Source organism: Blennius ocellaris (assembly GCF_963422515.1).
Source record: "Blennius ocellaris genome assembly, chromosome: 7".
Classification (NCBI taxonomy): domain Eukaryota; kingdom Metazoa; phylum Chordata; class Actinopteri; order Blenniiformes; family Blenniidae; genus Blennius; species Blennius ocellaris.
In genome coordinates this window covers 28,869,985-28,889,795 of record NC_137656.1, presented here as the reverse complement: position 1 = coordinate 28,889,795, position 19,811 = coordinate 28,869,985, and the positions used below count along the sequence as shown (strand labels likewise).

General features: G+C 40.1%; 1 protein-coding gene across 7 annotated transcripts; it reads left to right on the top strand.

The window, feature by feature from the left end:
- The first annotated feature begins 34 nt into the window (after positions 1-34).
- On the top strand, positions 35-17,359 carry LOC308132524 (uncharacterized protein). 7 transcript variants are annotated; one of them, XM_080499656.1, is made up of 17 exons: positions 35-131; positions 282-410; positions 10,673-10,716; positions 10,796-10,837; positions 10,929-10,967; positions 11,102-11,149; positions 11,479-11,526; positions 12,039-12,086; positions 12,171-12,203; positions 13,918-13,965; positions 15,311-15,358; positions 15,790-15,837; positions 15,970-16,017; positions 16,114-16,291; positions 16,371-16,472; positions 16,549-16,629; positions 16,788-17,359. In XM_080499656.1, exons 3-17 carry the CDS (start codon positions 10,682-10,684, stop codon positions 16,974-16,976), a joined length of 1,035 nt encoding a protein of 344 aa, XP_080355782.1. In that variant the 5' UTR covers positions 35-131; positions 282-410; positions 10,673-10,681; the 3' UTR covers positions 16,977-17,359. The 7 variants fall into 7 exon arrangements, with proteins under 7 accessions (XP_080355782.1, XP_080355783.1, XP_080355779.1 ...); XM_080499653.1 differs by lacking the exon at positions 282-410 and adding an exon at positions 2,999-3,662 and having other exon boundaries at positions 67-131; XM_080499657.1 differs by lacking the exon at positions 282-410 and having other exon boundaries at positions 38-131; positions 10,676-10,716.
- The last annotated feature ends 2,452 nt before the right edge of the window (positions 17,360-19,811 follow it).

The window sequence follows — 19,811 nt, the reverse complement described above, 5'->3', positions numbered from 1 at the left end:
ATGCGTGTTTGTGTGAACGCAGCGAGAGGAGGAGGAGCTGGTCCAGTCTGCACCCTGTCACCCCTCCACACTGCCGGGACATTCAGCACCTCCTCCGACTGAAGGCTGCAGCCGCCACAAACAAGGCTAAGGTACAGGAAACCTCTACCAGTCAATAATACGCTCGTTTCACATTGTGACGTCATGTTGATTTTTTGAAATCATTATTTGCGCGCATGTAACCATAAGACGTTTCCGTGGGTGTGTGATTACATTCCTAATTGTGCATGTTTAAATCAAAGTGTGACTAAACCTGTTGAACGAGTCAGTGTGGAGAGAAGAAAGATAAGAAAAGACAACGTCCAGTCAGTGTGCTGCCTCCTCGTCCAGAACACTGCAGCGCTCACCCTCCTAGTGAAAGTGAAAGTAAAGTAAGGAACTTTCCACTGTGTGGGTGGGGGGGGGGGGAGGAGGGGGGGGGGGGGGGGGGGGGGGGGTCATGGGACTGCTGGCTATTCCAGGAAAGCTGCTTCTTGTAAGTGCACTAAGAGAACTTTATTCCTCCCAGGGGGAAACACAAACTTACAACAGCTCAAGGTAACAAGGTTAGGGTTAGGGTTAAATTAAGGAATTAAAAGATGTAAACATATGTAAATGTCTAAACAGGAGCAAAAAAGAGCACAAAAAATAGAATATGTAAAAAAAAAAAACACAAAACAATCCAGTAAAAAAGAAAAATCCTCTAAAAACAGAGTCAATTGCCAGGACTCATTACAAGAACTGCTGTCCTTTTTTAAACCTTCAATATAAATGAGTTGGACACAATCGTCACACACATGGAGGGGTTCTGCCTGGTGCTGCACTTTTCCCAACCCAACACGTACCATGGACGTACCATGTGCACTTGAGCAGCGACTCCTTTGTTTTTAGCGTGGTAAACACCACACCACCAAACCTTGGACCATTTCAAAACAAAAGTTTAATGAACCTCATACGTTAATTTATGATGTTCTGTAATGATGAGTTCCTTTTCTCCCTGCTCTTTGGGTTTACCTGATGTGTGTGTGTGTGAGTGTGTGTGTGTGTGTGTGTGTGTGTGGGGTGGGGTGGGGGGGGGTTCTAATTTAATCCATTGGTTCCCTGAAGCCATGGCCAATGTAGCTCTCCTGGTTCATTATTTTTCTCTGTAGCCTGAGAATCCACTATTGTTTCTCCTGCTGCTTACACTTTTCTTTTCATTAAATCCAGTCTCATCTATTTTTAAGACATCAACCAAATGTCATACCTTCTAAATCAAAGGTGTAAACTCACTTTAGCTCAGGGCCTACATGCTCCCAATTTCCTCTTGAGAGGGCTGGACCAGTAACGGATGTTCTATGTTGTGGTGCAAAGTCAACATGATGAACATATTGATATATTTTGAAAAAACTAAACAATTACTACCAAAACTGATGACCATCTCAACATTAAACCATGTGGTGAAAGCCTCCTATACCCGTTGCATTATACATGTTTTTACAAACTCATCCTGCTAGCATGGCTTGAGGCTAATGCTAATGCTAATGCGAGTTCATTAGCTGTCATGGCAGCATCGCCCATATCTCAGCTTGTGTCTCAGTGTTGTGTTATCGCCGCTACGCCTAGAAAGTTGTTTTAAAAATCTATGTTTTCTATGATATTCTAGTCTGGTTTGGCCAAATGCAGGCGTTATGTTTGCATTTTGTTTGCATCTGGAGTTTGAATGAGTCTGTATGGCTTTTATTAAGTACTGGTATCAGCAGGTAGCTCAAGGTTGGTTCTTGTACTCATCCTATTAAAAAGTGGTATTTGTGCAGCCCTAGTAAAATTGATATCAGCTGAAAGTTAAGAAAAACAAATGCCACTTTAGTTTAGATGACTCCAGCCTTTCACATACCTCAATGCAACAAAATGTTTTAATCTTGCTTTTTTCTAAATAGACTAAAACTCATTCTACATTGCAGTTGTGTTTCGAAATGCTTGATTAGCAAAGTCTGTGGGTCTTCTTCTACAGTGTGAAATGGCTTTTGTCAACTTCCATTACAAGGCGTTGTCGCCGAAGACTGTTGAGAAGTGCAAAAAGACTTTATTACCTATCTTTTTATTGCAGCCGAGGATTACTGAAATATAACTTTTGATATACTCTACATACACTAAAGAAATCTAAACATAAGAAAAATTAAAACACCAATTTGAAAAAAAAGATATAGTCTCTGTTTTTTAATATTTATATATTTTATATATTTAAGATAAGATAAGATTAGATAAGCCTTTATTGCTCTCACAATGGAGAAATGTACTTGTTACATTCTGCTTTTAAGGACTCTTGAGTGGGAAAGACAAGAGATGTGCAAAGAATAGAGGAATCTTATATACAATTACTATCAAGAACTCTAAGGGCCAAAAGTATTTACAGTAGAAGTAATAATAAATAAAATAAAATAGGACTAAGATAAAAAAAAATAAGATAGAAATCACAGACTATAATAAAGTATAATAAGTTCTAAGGGGAGCAAAGTATACAGTAAGATGAAATACAAGGAAATTAAACTATGAAAGTTTAAAATGAAAGTGTAAATAAAAGTACAATAAACATACCATAGTAAAAAATAATACCAGTGTTGGCAGTGCATATTTACAGTGATCTAACTTACAGAAACCAAGAGACTCGCATAAATATGCAAAACTAAAAACAACAGCACCCAGGTCAATGTTTGGAAATGAAATGCCACCATTTTTGCCAATTTGTTCTGGATTGCCTTCAGTTGTACTGCAGGCGAACTCTTACGTGAACGACTGTGTTGACCCAGTTTAGTGGCCAGAAGCTGAACTAGAACACATTTGGACTTGGTGGCATGTGCATCTGCCTTTGAACATGAATCTGTTGCTGCTTGTAGCAGCTGTTTTCAGCTTGATGTTCGTCTAACTGGTCTCGTCAACGTCTAAACGTGGACTCGTTATATTCCACATGTGTCCACTCGCCCCTCTGTCCGAATGCAAGCCAGGAACTCGGTATTGTAACAGAGACGAGCAGCGGATGTCGTTCAGCGTCGGTCCTGCAGCCGTCACCTTAGCCACGTCACATGGATTCAAATGTCCCATCATCAACTGCTGCCACCTGGAGAAACCAGGGGGCAAGGCCCAAACCCCAGACTGCCACCAGTCCCAGTAGGAGGGAGGTGGCGACCACAGCCAAGGAGGGAAACCAGGGCATGAAGCTCCAACACCCACATCGCGAAGTTAATGTCTTGCACAGTTTTTCCATTGGGGACGAAGGGAATGGTCGTCAGCTTGGAGATCCAAGAGCCTCCACGTCCCCCCAAGACACCGGCGTTATGTCACCAGCTGCTCTGGAGGCCACAGCGCAACCTGCACCGGCTGATGAGCGCCCTCCTGTGGACAGACACGCACAATCCACTCCCTCCACATGTCACTTCACCTCATGTGTCACAGATAGCAGCTTGTTCAGCACCGCTTGTCCTGACGGTTCCTCCGAACCACAGCAGACCACTGAGGATGCTATTGTCGCCGCGCCACCGCACGCTCCTCTGTCTGGTGCTGTGGTGGAGGAGTCTGCCGACAGACTCCAGAAGCCGGAGACTCTCACTACAAAGCGTTCCCAAGTGACCAAGGTTCTGGACGCGATCCATTGCCTCCCTGGTCTGGTGAGTAGACATTGTGACGCCAGGAACCACGTCGTCCAAGTCCAGAGGAACAAGGTCATAACAAGTCCACAGTGTTCCCCATCCTCTTCTACTAAACCTGCATGACCCACAGACACCTTGACCGGACTATACCACCACTGACCATACCTCTACTCCGCACCGCCATCCAATGGCCGCCGCAGTGACCACACTCTGAACGCCTCAGACCACTCATCACTCCATCACCACCGCAGACACCAAGAGCTTCAGATTCAATGTCAATCACTTCACACTGACTAACCCATGAGTTGGCGCTGTTGTTGGTTTTGTAATGAAACCACACACACACACACACACACACACACACACACACACACACACACACACACACACACACGTTTAGAGAACAAAATGCGATAAACATGAACAATGTGAGAACACAGACATTCTAGTGGACAGACAACCACGTTGGATTGTTAAGACAGTGAGTGTCAAAATAAAAGTACCAAGTCCAGGACTGGGAGCCACAACACTCTGGAGGCCGCCATGTTTGTTCCTGTCCATCTCCCAGCACATGAGCCTTACTGCGGCTGTGGTGCTCAGTAGCAGTCACATTGTTTTCACCGTCAACTTGGGACGGCGCCTCATCATTTCCAGAAAGTGTCATTTGTGCCATTTACACCATGACAGAGCTTGAGCATTTTCAAGAAGTTCCACCACGGAAGTTGTTTTCAGTGGCTCCGAGACCGTTGTCATGTAAACAGTCCCTGTATGCTGAGCGACAGGAAGAAGTCCACAGTTCTGGACTCATGTACAAGTGTAATGAAGGCCAGCATTCACTGGACTGAGGGGACGCCGTCAGTGAGGGACATGCTCACTTCATGTATTAGGCTCTTATTGTGACACACACATCTGCAATATGTTCACACACACACACACTAGCATCATTACAGAGATGAAATGAGATATACACACACACACACACACACATTAGTATCATTACAGAGATGAAATGAGATACACACACACACACACACACACACACACACACACACACTAGTATCATTACAGAGATAAAATGAGATATATACACACACACACTAGTATCATTTCAGAGATAAAATGAGATATACACACACACACACACACATTAGTATCATTACAGAGATGAAATGAGATACACACACACACACACACACACACACACACACACACACACACACACACACTAGTATCATTACAGAGATGAAATGAGATATATACACACACACACTAGTATCATTACAGAGATGAAATGAGATATATACACACACACACTAGTATCATTACAGAGATAAAATGAGATATATACACACACACACTAGTATCATTACAGAGATAAAATGAGATATACACACACACACTAGTATCATTTCAGAGATAAAATGAGATATATACACACACACACTAGTATCATTTCAGAGATAAAATGAGATATATACACACACACACTAGTATCATTACAGAGATAAAATGAGATATATACACACACACACTAGTATCATTACAGAGATGAAATGAGATATACACACACACACACTAGTATCATTACAGAGATAAAATGAGATATACACACACACACACACACATTAGTATCATTACAGAGATGAAATGAGATACACACACACACACACACTAGTATCATTACAGAGATAAAATGAGATATATACAGACACACACTAGTATCATTACAGAGATGAAATGAGATATATACACACACACACTAGCATCATTACAGAGATAAAATGAGATATATACACACACACACTAGTATCATTACAGAGATAAAATGAGATATATACACACACACACTAGTATCATTACAGAGATGAAATGAGATATACACACACACACACTAGTATCATTACAGAGATAAAATGAGATATACACACACACACACACACATTAGTATCATTACAGAGATGAAATGAGATACACACACACACACACACTAGTATCATTACAGAGATAAAATGAGATATATACAGACACACACTAGTATCATTACAGAGATAAAATGAGATATATACAGACACACACTAGTATCATTACAGAGATAAAATGAGATATATACACACACACACTAGTATCATTACAGAGATACAATGAGATATACACACACACACTAGTATCATTACAGAGATAAAATGAGATATATACACACACACACTAGTATCATTACAGAGATAAAATGAGATATATACACACACACACTAGTATCATTACAGAGATAAAATGAGATATATACACACACACACTAGTATCATTACAGAGATGAAATGAGATATATACACACACACACTAGCATCATTACAGAGATAAAATGAGATATATACACACACACACTAGTATCATTACAGAGATAAAATGAGATATATACACACACACACACTAGTATCATTACAGAGATAAAATGAGATATATACACACACACACTAGTATCATTTCAGAGATAAAATGAGATATATACACACACACACTAGTATCATTACAGAGATGAAATGAGATATATACACACACACACTAGTATCATTTCAGAGATAAAATGAGATATATACACACACACACTAGCATCATTTCAGAGATAAAATGAGATATATACACACACACACTAGTATCATTACAGAGATAAAATGAGATATATACACACACACACTAGCATCATTTCAGAGATAAAATGAGATATATACACACACACACTAGTATCATTACAGAGATAAAATGAGATATATACACACACACACACTAGTATCATTTCAGAGATAAAATGAGATATATACACACACACACTAGTATCATTACAGAGATAAAATGAGATATATACACACACACACTAGCATCATTTCAGAGATAAAATGAGATATATACACACACACACTAGTATCATTACAGAGATGAAATGAGATATATACACACACACACTAGTATCATTTCAGAGATAAAATGAGATATATACACACACACACTAGTATCATTACAGAGATCAAATGAGATATATACACACACACTAGTATCATTACAGAGATACAATGAGATACACACACACACACACACACATTAGTATCATTACAGAGATGAAATGAGATACACACACACACACACACACACACACACACACACACACTAGTATCATTACAGAGATAAAATGAGATATATACACACACACACTAGTATCATTTCAGAGATAAAATGAGATATATACACACACACACACATTAGTATCATTTCAGAGATAAAATGAGATATATACACACACACACTAGTATCATTTCAGAGATGAAATGAGATATATACACACACACACTAGTATCATTACAGAGATGAAATGAGATATATACACACACACACACTAGTATCATTACAGAGATAAAATGAGATATACACACACACACACACATTAGTATCATTACAGAGATGAAATGAGATACACACACACACACACACACACACACACACTAGTATCATTACAGAGATAAAATGAGATATATACACACACACACTAGTATCATTACAGAGATGAAATGAGATATATACACACACACACTAGTATCATTACAGAGATACAATGAGATATACACACACACACTAGTATCATTACAGAGATAAAATGAGATATATACACACACACACTAGTATCATTTCAGAGATAAAATGAGATATATACACACACACACTAGTATCATTACAGAGATAAAATGAGATATATACACACACACACACTAGTATCATTACAGAGATAAAATGAGATATATACACACACACACTAGTATCATTACAGAGATGAAATGAGATATATACACACACACACTAGCATCATTACAGAGATAAAATGAGATATATATACACACACACTAGTATCATTACAGAGATAAAATGAGATATATACACACACACACTAGCATCATTACAGAGATAAAATGAGATATATACACACACACACTAGTATCATTACAGAGATACAATGAGATATACACACACACACTAGTATCATTTCAGAGATAAAATGAGATATATACACACACACACTAGTATCATTACAGAGATAAAATGAGATATATACACACACACACTAGTATCATTACAGAGATAAAATGAGATATATACACACACACACTAGTATCATTACAGAGATAAAATGAGATATATACACACACACACTAGTATCATTACAGAGATAAAATGAGATATATACACACACACACTAGTATCATTTCAGAGATAAAATGAGATATATACACACACACACTAGTATCATTACAGAGATGAAATGAGATATATACACACACACACTAGCATCATTACAGAGATAAAATGAGATATATACACACACACACTAGCATCATTTCAGAGATAAAATGAGATATATACACACACACTAGCATCATTACAGAGATGAAATGAGATATATACACACACACTAGCATCATTACAGAGATAAAATGAGATATATACACACACACTAGTATCATTACAGAGATACAATGAGATATACACACACACTAGTATCATTTCAGAGATAAAATGAGATATATACACACACACACTAGTATCATTACAGAGATAAAATGAGATATATACACACACACACTAGTATCATTACAGAGATAAAATGAGATATATACACACACACACTAGTATCATTACAGAGATAAAATGAGATATATACACACACACACTAGTATCATTTCAGAGATAAAATGAGATATATACACACACACACTAGTATCATTACAGAGATGAAATGAGATATATACACACACACACTAGCATCATTACAGAGATAAAATGAGATATATACACACACACACTAGCATCATTTCAGAGATAAAATGAGATATATACACACACACTAGTATCATTACAGAGATACAATGAGATATACACACACACACACTAGTATCATTACAGAGATAAAATGAGATATATACACACACACACACTAGTATCATTACAGAGATGAAATGAGATATATACACACACACTAGCATCATTACAGAGATAAAATGAGATATATACACACACACACACTAGTATCATTTCAGAGATAAAATGAGATATATACACACACACACTAGTATCATTACAGAGATAAAATGAGATATATACACACACACACACTAGTATCATTACAGAGATGAAATGAGATATATACACACACACTAGCATCATTACAGAGATAAAATGAGATATATACACACACACACTAGTATCATTTCAGAGATAAAATGAGATATATACACACACACACTAGTATCATTACAGAGATGAAATGAGATATATACACACACACACTAGTATCATTTCAGAGATAAAATGAGATATATACACACACACACTAGTATCATTACAGAGATCAAATGAGATATATACACACACACTAGTATCATTACAGAGATACAATGAGATATACACACACACACACACATTAGTATCATTACAGAGATGAAATGAGATACACACACACACACACACACACACACACACACACACACACACACACACACACACACACACTAGTATCATTACAGAGATAAAATGAGATATATACACACACACACTAGTATCATTTCAGAGATAAAATGAGATATATACACACACACACACACACACATTAGTATCATTTCAGAGATAAAATGAGATATATACACACACACACTAGTATCATTTCAGAGATAAAATGAGATATATACACACACACACTAGTATCATTACAGAGATAAAATGAGATATATACACACACACACTAGTATCATTACAGAGATGAAATGAGATATATACACACACACTAGTATCATTACAGAGATAAAATGAGATATACACACACACACACACATTAGTATCATTACAGAGATGAAATGAGATACACACACACACACACACACACACACACACACACACACACACACTAGTATCATTACAGAGATATAATGAGATATATACACACACACACTGGTATCATTACAGAGATGAAATGAGATATATACACACACACACTAGTATCATTACAGAGATACAATGAGATATACACACACACACTAGTATCATTACAGAGATAAAATGAGATATATACACACACACACTAGTATCATTTCAGAGATAAAATGAGATATATACACACACACACTAGTATCATTACAGAGATAAAATGAGATATATACACACACACACTAGTATCATTACAGAGATAAAATGAGATATATACACACACACACTAGTATCATTACAGAGATGAAATGAGATATATACACACACACACTAGCATCATTACAGAGATAAAATGAGATATATACACACACACACTAGTATCATTACAGAGATAAAATGAGATATATACACACACACACTAGCATCATTACAGAGATAAAATGAGATATATACACACACACACTAGTATCATTACAGAGATACAATGAGATATACACACACACACTAGTATCATTTCAGAGATAAAATGAGATATATACACACACACACTAGTATCATTACAGAGATAAAATGAGATATATACACACACACACTAGTATCATTACAGAGATAAAATGAGATATATACACACACACACTAGTATCATTACAGAGATAAAATGAGATATATACACACACACACTAGTATCATTACAGAGATAAAATGAGATATATACACACACGCACAAGTCGCTTTGCCACCTCAATGCATCACTTAGAAACACTTTAAATCACAAATCCCTAAAGATATGCCTAATTATGAAGTTACTGAGCCAAAGAACCATCATATAGAAGAATGAAAATAAAATTTTAAATCCTTCTGAAGAGATTAAAATGGCATGTATTCAGAATGAGTAAAATTAGTATGGTTTTGATTTTGAATCCGGGAAACAAGTGATTATGGAGCAGGAAGAGGCTTTAACAATTAATCAAACCTTTCAAATAGAATTAATCATTTGTACTTGAAGAGAATCACTACTTTTTTGTTTTGATTTAATATGATTTATCTGAACTAATCATTTGTCTCAGCAGTTTCACATGGCCACCAATAAAAACAAGCCCAAAAAAAATGGGTAAGAAAATGTTTTTAATATCATTTAAGATTTCTGTTGACAAAAAAAAAGCCGTTGAGCAACATACTCTTCTCCACAGCTCTATTTTTGAAGATGGAGGAGTACAGTTCCAGAGATGCGGGTTAGTGGTGCGCCTGTGTGTCACTGAATATTCATGAGGAATTTGTAATTAATTCGATTAAACGTCAATGAAACCAATGTGATTTTTCCAGTCACACGGTGCCGCTGGAGCAGCATGTCCTCCACATCAGGTAATGTCTTTAAATCTAACTAAGCTTTTGAATTATTTCTAAACTGCCCGAAATGTTGCTTCTGGAAGACTTCTATTAAAATGAATTGTAGCTGATTCACTGGTGCGTTAAGGTTTTGACCCCCCCACCCCCAGATCTGCCCTGGAGACACGTGAGGAGGAACTGAAAGCAGCCCGATACGAGTACATCACTTTCCTCTTCCAGAGTTGCACTTGAGTATTTTCCTGTTTTTCTGTTCTCTCTGAGCAATGTCGTGCTCAGTATTGTTGTCTGGTCGGGACTGGAAGGACTGTTTGGCCTGTGATCGCGGTGGTTTTTATTCTCACTGTGTTTGTGTGCAATTTGTGAATGAATTGATGAATTGAATTTAAATGTTGGGGAGGGGTTGGACTCTTCTGGGTCAGATTAAAAAGGTAGCAATAAACCACTCAGATCTCAGACTGTGTGTTTTGATCGTTCAGAAATGGAACCGACCGACAGAGAATAACCGTGTTTGTTGTTTTGTACACAGAGCGAGTGAAATGAAAAGGCACTATGAAGAGCAGCTGAGCAGATTAAGGTAAACATATTTTATGATCAAACATGGGATTATTGTTTACTACAGGGATACACCAATACCACTTTTTTTTTTTAAAGACAAGTACAAGTGCTAACCTTGAACTTCTTGCTGATACTGAGTACTGATACTTGTTAAACACCATTAAGCCTAATTTATACTCCATATGCAAACATGTGACGGCTGTACGTTGCCATGAACCGCCGCAGCACCGCCTCTGTGTCGTGGCAGTACTCGCTATGTCGGCTCGTACCCTGGAGCGTTTAGTGAGGATGAGCAGACCCTGCCGTATCGGACCCCATCCTGGTGTCGGTACCAATGATCCCTCATGATTATTATCTTGGTTACTGTTGAGCCACAAAAATATGAACAACTGAAGTATTCAATAAGTCTTTTCTTTTGGATGATCCCATGCTTCCTTTCAGTGTGATAAAATGAGAGAAATTGATTGTTTTAGGATTAAATTCAGTGTTTTTAAGAGCTTCTTCTTCTGCTAAGATTTCTTTTCCCCACAGCACTGCCCTGAGTCAAAAACAGCAAGAAATGCAGGTGTTCGGAGAGAGGTACCGTCCACTGATGAGGCAAAACCTAACCTGTGATCCATTGTGATTTATCACCACTCATATTTCTTTGGTGCTTTCCAACAGAGCTCAGAGGGAGAATCAGCAGCACGAGGCAAGGTAAAAGTTATTCACATTTTAAATCACACGTTGAAGATTGGAAGGTTGTGTTCACACTTGGGTTTGTAGAACGCAGACACGTGTGTGTCCAGTCAAGTCCATTTTTACTTCACACAAAGTCTGTAAAGTAAACTGCTACTGGACAGTATATTGATCCACAGGATCCCCTCCTGAATGGGATGAATGCAACACATCTGAATTGTGTAAGTTGGTCTGTGCTGCAGTCACACGTCAGTCTACCTGCACTGCACTGGGGTTTGTTCTGACCACACCAAACCAGTGTGAACACACTCTTCACTCTTCAGGCTTGTTTACACGCCAACGGTCATCTGAGCCACTACAAAAGTTCATGTTTCAAAGCGACACACACTCCTGGCTGGCACGTCAACTCCATCGCCTTCAGAACGTTGCCATGTGAATGCAGAACAAATACATGTTTTACTTCTATGTTGTGTAAACTGGGCCGAAGCAAGATCCAGTAAGTAAAGTGTACACACAATGAATAGATGAGGTATTGGAATAAAGTCCTTGATTTTCACACCTTCCTTGTTCTTCGACTGGGGAAATGTGAGGTACAGTGCTGGCTCTACTTACTGGCACTTCTTATGGATGGCCCTTTGTAAAGTCCATGCTTTCTGCAACAGGTGGCCATAAAATGCCTCAAAGTCTCAAGTACAGTCAAACACGTGCACTTAATCTAATACCACATGCCAAGCAGTGGTTTGTTTTTAAGATGTCCATTAAAAATTGACAATGCGATTGGAAACAAAGAGGTGAACCCTGGAATTAAAAGACATTTTAACCAGATGTGAACCAAATTTAGAGTTTCTTCAAGTTACTCACACTGATGATTCTGCTTTGTTGTACCATGGGTCACAACAAACCTATGAAGTCTTTCATCAGAATCATTTAATGACCATCTGATTCTACAAATTCATCTTCAGATGAATTTAATATAGTCAAGCTATTCCTACAGCCACTATTTAGCACTGTGGCTACCCTCCAGAGGACTTGGCAAGGATTCCATAGGTACAAATCAATTGAATTGAATTTTGTTTCAGTGCAAATTTGAACATCATGGAACTGTCACAAAATCAAAGCCTGATAATGTGTTGTATCAGGTTGGGACTAGAGGAGAACAATATAGATTATTATGACACTGGTAGATGTTCCCTGGCCCTTCAGCGGGCGCCACCCTCACTCAGGGCGAGAAGCGAGAGGCGTCCAATCATTCTGAACTCCAGTCACAGTGGTGACGAGCCAACCAGACTGGTTTCACTCCATCGTGGGCCTTTTGTTCTCTTCCTGTAGCTTTATCAGCTGGATGAACTCTGCTCTCCAAACCGTGTTCAGGAATGTTATGTCTCCCTTAAGCAGTGCCATTAGCAGCTGGTCTGGGACACCAGGCCAAGACTTCAGGTTAAGTATGTTTGTTGTCCTTCATGTACTGTGTAGTTTCACAAGTATGGCAGAATGATTTTTTTTTTTTAAGTTTCAGAAGAAATCGTGACATCTGATAAACCAGGTTTTAGAGCAACATAAAAAATACAAATATAGTTGATGGTGCTTCTAGAATAAAACACTTTTAAACAATCAGCTTGGCTTCGTCCAGATGACCCGTTGGCCTGTATCTTGCATAATGGAGAGATTTTAACACTGCTGATTTTGTGCCTGTCGTCATTTAAACACACTCATATTTCTGTGATGTTTACAGAATGACGGAGGTGCACAACCATTACATACAAGAACTGCAGAAGATGAAGTAAGTATTTTTGTTGTTTGTCAACATTAAGAGGCAGGGACGGACTGATACCACTAGCAGTACTATCGGTACTGTTACAAGTACTTATTAAATGCCATACAGCTTAAATTCATAATCCATAAGCCATTGATGTGCGAAGGCTGGTCTTTGTGTCGACGATATGGTGGACACAATTTCCAATAGTGGAAAGTACGCACTGCATAGTGTGCATCTGTCTGCACTGTGGACTGTGGATTGTGCACTGTGGACTGTGGACTGTGTACTGTGGACTGTGCACTGTGGACTGTGTACTGTGCACTGTGCACTGTGCACTGTGCACTGTGCACTGTGGACTGTGGACTGTGGACTGTGCACTGTGGACTGTGCACTGTGGACTGTGTAGTGTGCACTGTGTACTGTGGACTGTGCACTGTGTACTGTGCACTGTGGACTGTGGACTGTGCACTGTGCACTGTGTACTGTGCACTGTGTACTGTGCACTGTGGACTGTGCACTGTGGACTGTGTAGTGTGCACTGTGCACTGTGTACTGTGTACTGTGGACTGTGTACTGTGCACTGTGCACTGTGCACTGTGTACTGTGCACTGTGGACTGTGCACTGTGGACTGTGCACTGTGTACTGTGCACTGTGGACTGTGCACTGTGGACTGTGCACTGTGGACTGTGTACTGTGCACTGTGGACTGTGCACTGTGTACTGTGCACTGTGGACTGTGGACTGTGCACTGTGGACTGTGCACTGTGGACTGTGTAGTGTGCACTGTGGACTGTGTACTGTGCACTGTGGACTGTGCACTGTGGACTGTGTAGTGTGCACTGTGTACTGTGCACTGTGGACTGTGTACTGTGCACTGTGGACTGTGCACTGTGGACTGTGCACTGTGTACTGTGGACTGTGCACTGTGTACTGTGGACTGTGCACTGTGGACTGTGGACTGCGGACTTTGCACTGTGGACTGCGGACTTTGCACTGTGGACTGTGCACTGTGGACTGTGCACTGTGGACTGTGGACTGCGGACTTTGCACTGTGGACTGTGCACTGTGCACTGTGGACTGTGCACTGTGCACTGTGGACTGTGGACTGTGGACTGCGGACTGAGGGACTGAGGGACCAGGTTCGCTGTTACTGAGTGTATCGGTCATACTTCAGTCATGTTCAGCATGTAGCATCACTGGTGTATGAGCTCTGAACCTGGCGTCACAAAATACTCGGCAGGTTGTGTCTGTCAGCTTCTTCCAGTGTCTGTGCAGTATCGGTACCGATACTGGAATTGGCATCGGTACATCTATACTAAGAACCAATGCTGGTTGCTCCAGAATGTACGATGCTTCCTTCTCTCCACAGTGCGGCTCTGGAAGACAAGGGGAAAGAAGCAGAGTATTACAAACACAGGTACTTCTCACGCAACAAACCTCGAACTCATCAGCTGTATAGGCCTGGATTTCTCTGCACACAATTTATTGTTCCTTAACGGGGCAGAGGTTGGAGGAGCAAGCATAACATTATAAGGTCACTGGTTCTGATCCCTACTGAGGGTCCCTGAGCAAGGCTTTTATTGCTCAGGAAGCCTCGGAAAGGACATAACCGTTCTATTGAACTGGAAAACGTTGAGCACAGAGCATCTCAGTGTTTGCCATGTGAGGAAAATAACAACAGTGGTGTGATTTTAAACTTAAGCCAGTTTTTAGCGCAAATAAGTTTGCACTGAGTTTCTACTTTTCAGGGTTTTGGGTTGAATTCACACAATTCACATGTTTTCATACAATCAGTGTTTCATCTGTTTGGTTGTAAACGGAATAACTAATCTCAACTTATTTTTACAGCTTGTCAGAGAGGGAAATCTATATCCAACGCAAAATTGAGGAAGCAAGGTAAATGTGTAACCTCCAGTTAGTTAAAAGTGTGTGTGTGTGTGTGTGTGTGTGTGTGTGGGGGGGGGGGGTGGTCTTGTAGTTTATCAGCAGTTGCTGGTTGCTTCATATTCTGCTCCATTTGATCCACAGGAACATTCTCCAACAAAAAGATGAGCAACTGAAATCCTTCAAAGACAGGTACTGTAACCATGGCGATGGATTAAGAAGATAACAACTTCACCTTTCACTTCAAACAGAAGTGTGGCGGTAAACAAGACATGTTGTCTTCTGCAGAGTGGCAGGAGACGTTGCACTCTCACTGAAGACAGGAAAGGCTGAAAGCATGAACAACCCAGTCAGCAAGTCCAGACTGAAGGAGATGTATGACGAACTGAGGACGCTGTGGCCTCCCATCAAGAAGCGTCTCAAATCAAACAACCAAAGCCCACAGTCTGTTAAAGCCAAGCTTCAGGTACAGTCCTTTCTCTCGTCGTCAGCTGAAAAGAAGATGTCTTTGGTTTATTTTGCTAAATTCAAAGTGATGAACACAGGAGATCTTCACCGAGGCGTCAGTCAACATGGAGCAACGAAAGAGCCAGATAGACAAACTCTATGGACTTGATAAGTCCACAAGCAGGCCGATGTATCAGAAGGTAGGACATGGAAACAGAGAAGTCTCAACGGCATGGCCTCAGTCTGCTGCTCCTCTGAAAACCTCTTTTGTTTCAGGTCCACGAGTACAGAAAGGCAACGATTCAGTATCTCCAGCTGACGCTGTACCACAACAGGAAAGATGAAGTAGAAGCAAAGGTCAATCACTTTACATGCATCTTTACCAGGGTAGAATGTTGATCTGGCTGTGGAGTGATCAGCCACAACATTATGACCACCAACAGGAAGAATAGCCATGTTGGGTGATATTTTCGTAGAGTTCTTTTTTTTTTTTAACAGTCACTTCCTCTCCACAGTCGTCTCTGCTTCAACATGAAGAAAGCTCTCTGGATGTGATGGAGTTCTTGGAGTTTCAGTGCGACTGGCTGGGGATCCTGATGGCTTTGAACGACCCTCCTCTTCACCCCGACTGGGAGAATCACGACCCCGGGATGAACGAGTGGGACATCCTGCCCCGGAACCTCCATTCTGCCACTGCCCTTTAGAGGACACTCATCCAGTACAGCTGTGTGTGTGTGTGTGTGTCTGTGCAGTGGTATCTGGGAAGCGGTGCTTTGTTTCATTTAGAATTTTCCTTTCTTTGTATGTTTGTGACCGTACGTGTGTCTGTCGGCTTCATTGTGATGTTTCTGAGTCTTTGATGGGAGTCAGAGCTCCAACTAAAGAGAGTAGGGATCCACTGCACTCTGTACAATGTGTCAGTCACATGGGTTGAAGGAGTTTTCCTCATTGTCTCAGTCGTATGTACTATATATGTGATCTGTGGGGACTTCAGATCACCATCAAATTACTTTGCACCTTTATTTGACTCCCTTTGTAAACTCTGCTGTGTTTAAGGCTTTCTCCATTAAAGTTTGTCTTCACAGTCTGTTGTGGTGGTTTTAACTCCACGTGATCAGTGTCCATCACTGTAACTGGGTTTAAATCAGGGTACGGGGCTGTTCTTACCCCACCCTGGTTCATTATGTGATTCTACTTTTGGGGATTAGTGAGTCTTAATGATTGTTTCCCAACATAGCGCTGTTAACAGGCATGGATCCGACTTGATGCACACAAAGTTAAATCGTGTTTAAAGCTGATGTAAAGCAAATAAATGCTGCACCAGTGGTGTTTCAACGGTTCATCTACATGTCAAGGCCTTCATCTGGGGCAACATGTGAAAAGGTGGATTAATAATTTCCTACGGTTGTTTAGAAGTTTTCATGGGATTTTATGAGACATTCTGTGAAACAAAGTCCAAAAGCAGGTCAGGAAGCTTATCTAATCCAACGGTAAATGCTGACATAAGTAGTGTGTGGTTTAGGTTTATCTGAAGGAAACTAATGTTCAACCAGACAGCAGGCGTGTCGAGGAAACATGAGTTTGATGACTTTATAACCCACAATTGCCTAATTTCATTCATAACACTTAAAAAAAATCATTTCAAAATGTATTTATCGATTTATCACCAAACCTCTGATGATGGCGTTTTATTTCTACAATCACAAAACCATCTTTGGAAGTCCTTCTGTGAAGTTTGACAACTGAGTCAGGAATGAGAAAACGATCCAGGACAAGCAGAGACCGCACAAAGAAAGATAACGAGGAAAAGGGCAAAGTACACAGCAGCTAAGCAGCACTTTGCTCAAATACTGAACAGGTTCAAAGGTCTTTCAGTTGTACAATACTTAAGATTTACTGTGTGTGTGTCTGTGTGTGTGTGTAGGGGGGGGGTTGCAAATGACTGCATATCCATATCCATATATATATTTTATATGTATATATATATATATATATATAAATATCGAGAAACGCTTACTTTTCACTATATGTTTGACGCACCTGCATTATGCTATATTTGTGTCATGTTTTTTATATTTCCAGCAGGAGGAATGGACGAGCACTTTTTTTCTTTCTCCCCTTGTGATGTGACTGTTTTTGATGCCTTTCACATGCGGTTGGATATTAGTGGAGTCACGTGTGTCCATTGTCTAATCTGCTGAACGCAGGTGTGCTGCGCTGCACACTAACTTGCTTTTCTCATTAAAATCTATGTACACACACACACAAATAAGTTCATTGGCGTTTTCACACGCACACACACACACACACACACACACACACACACACACACACACACACACACACACACACACACACACACACACACACACACACACACACACACACACACACACACAGTGAAGATGATGACGACAGCAGAGCTATTGTGTGTGATGTTTATGTGTCCTGTGAGCAGGAAGGCCCTGCAGGACGCCGCCTCTCATTATGAGGCTGCGTTCAGGCCGACACCTGCTTCTCATTGGAAAGAGCAGCTAATGCTGCCTTGTACTTTTGAAAGGGAAGTGCAAAGCGCTGCGATAAAGTCAGCTACCTTTGATGTTTACACAGATGTCGTAAAAAAAATCTTAACAACTCTTGTTCAGCCAGATTACTTTTTCCTCTTGCGCTGAAGAATCATTCTGAATTTTGTACACGTGTTGTTAGCTGCAGCTGCTACCTGAAGCTAAAATGCTAATCCCACTACTGGCGAGGAGCACCCTCTTTGCCATTGTGTCAGCTAACAAGAAAGGTGAGAATTTTGCAACCAATATTATTCGGGAAAAGAGAAATTGAAGTGAGAGCACAAGAATCTAAGAATGCAGCGTCAGTGTTTTCCTCAAATAGAACCGCAAGCTGAACACGTCAAAGTCGAGCAGATCGTTTAAGTGTTCACTACAGCCCCTCACACTCATACTCAACTATCACTAATCCTCATGGTTTTGCCCAAAATACATTTAAAGACCGTTAAGATGATTCACGGCTACATAACGGGGATCTGTTAGGCCTTTTCCACCTGAAAGAACCAGGAGCTAGTTCAGGGCCAGTTCTTAAATGAGCACCGCCAAAGAACTGGTTCTTTCTCCACCATTAACGGACTCCAAAATGTGACACGTCACTATTTCACAAATTTGGTGCTGTTAAGTTATGTCTCAATGTTGCAGCAAACGTTGCACTCGGATGAAGGAAAGGAGCAATGGAGATGGAGCCATCTTTAGCCGTCTTGACATATTTATTCACACACAGTGCCGACCACGCTGCTGACACGAACAATAGCAGCTACAGAGAATGAACTACGGCAAGAGCATTAGGACCACACTCAATGCGTAGTCTGAGACCTGCGTCATAGCGCCCCCTTGTGACAACAATAGTCATATACAATAAATAACAGTGCAACATAACATATTTACATATACAACTGAGGACAGAATGAACATAAATTAAAATAACTTAACACCCCCACTTGTACTCAGGTTGCTATATTCTTAAGCAAAAAGAAA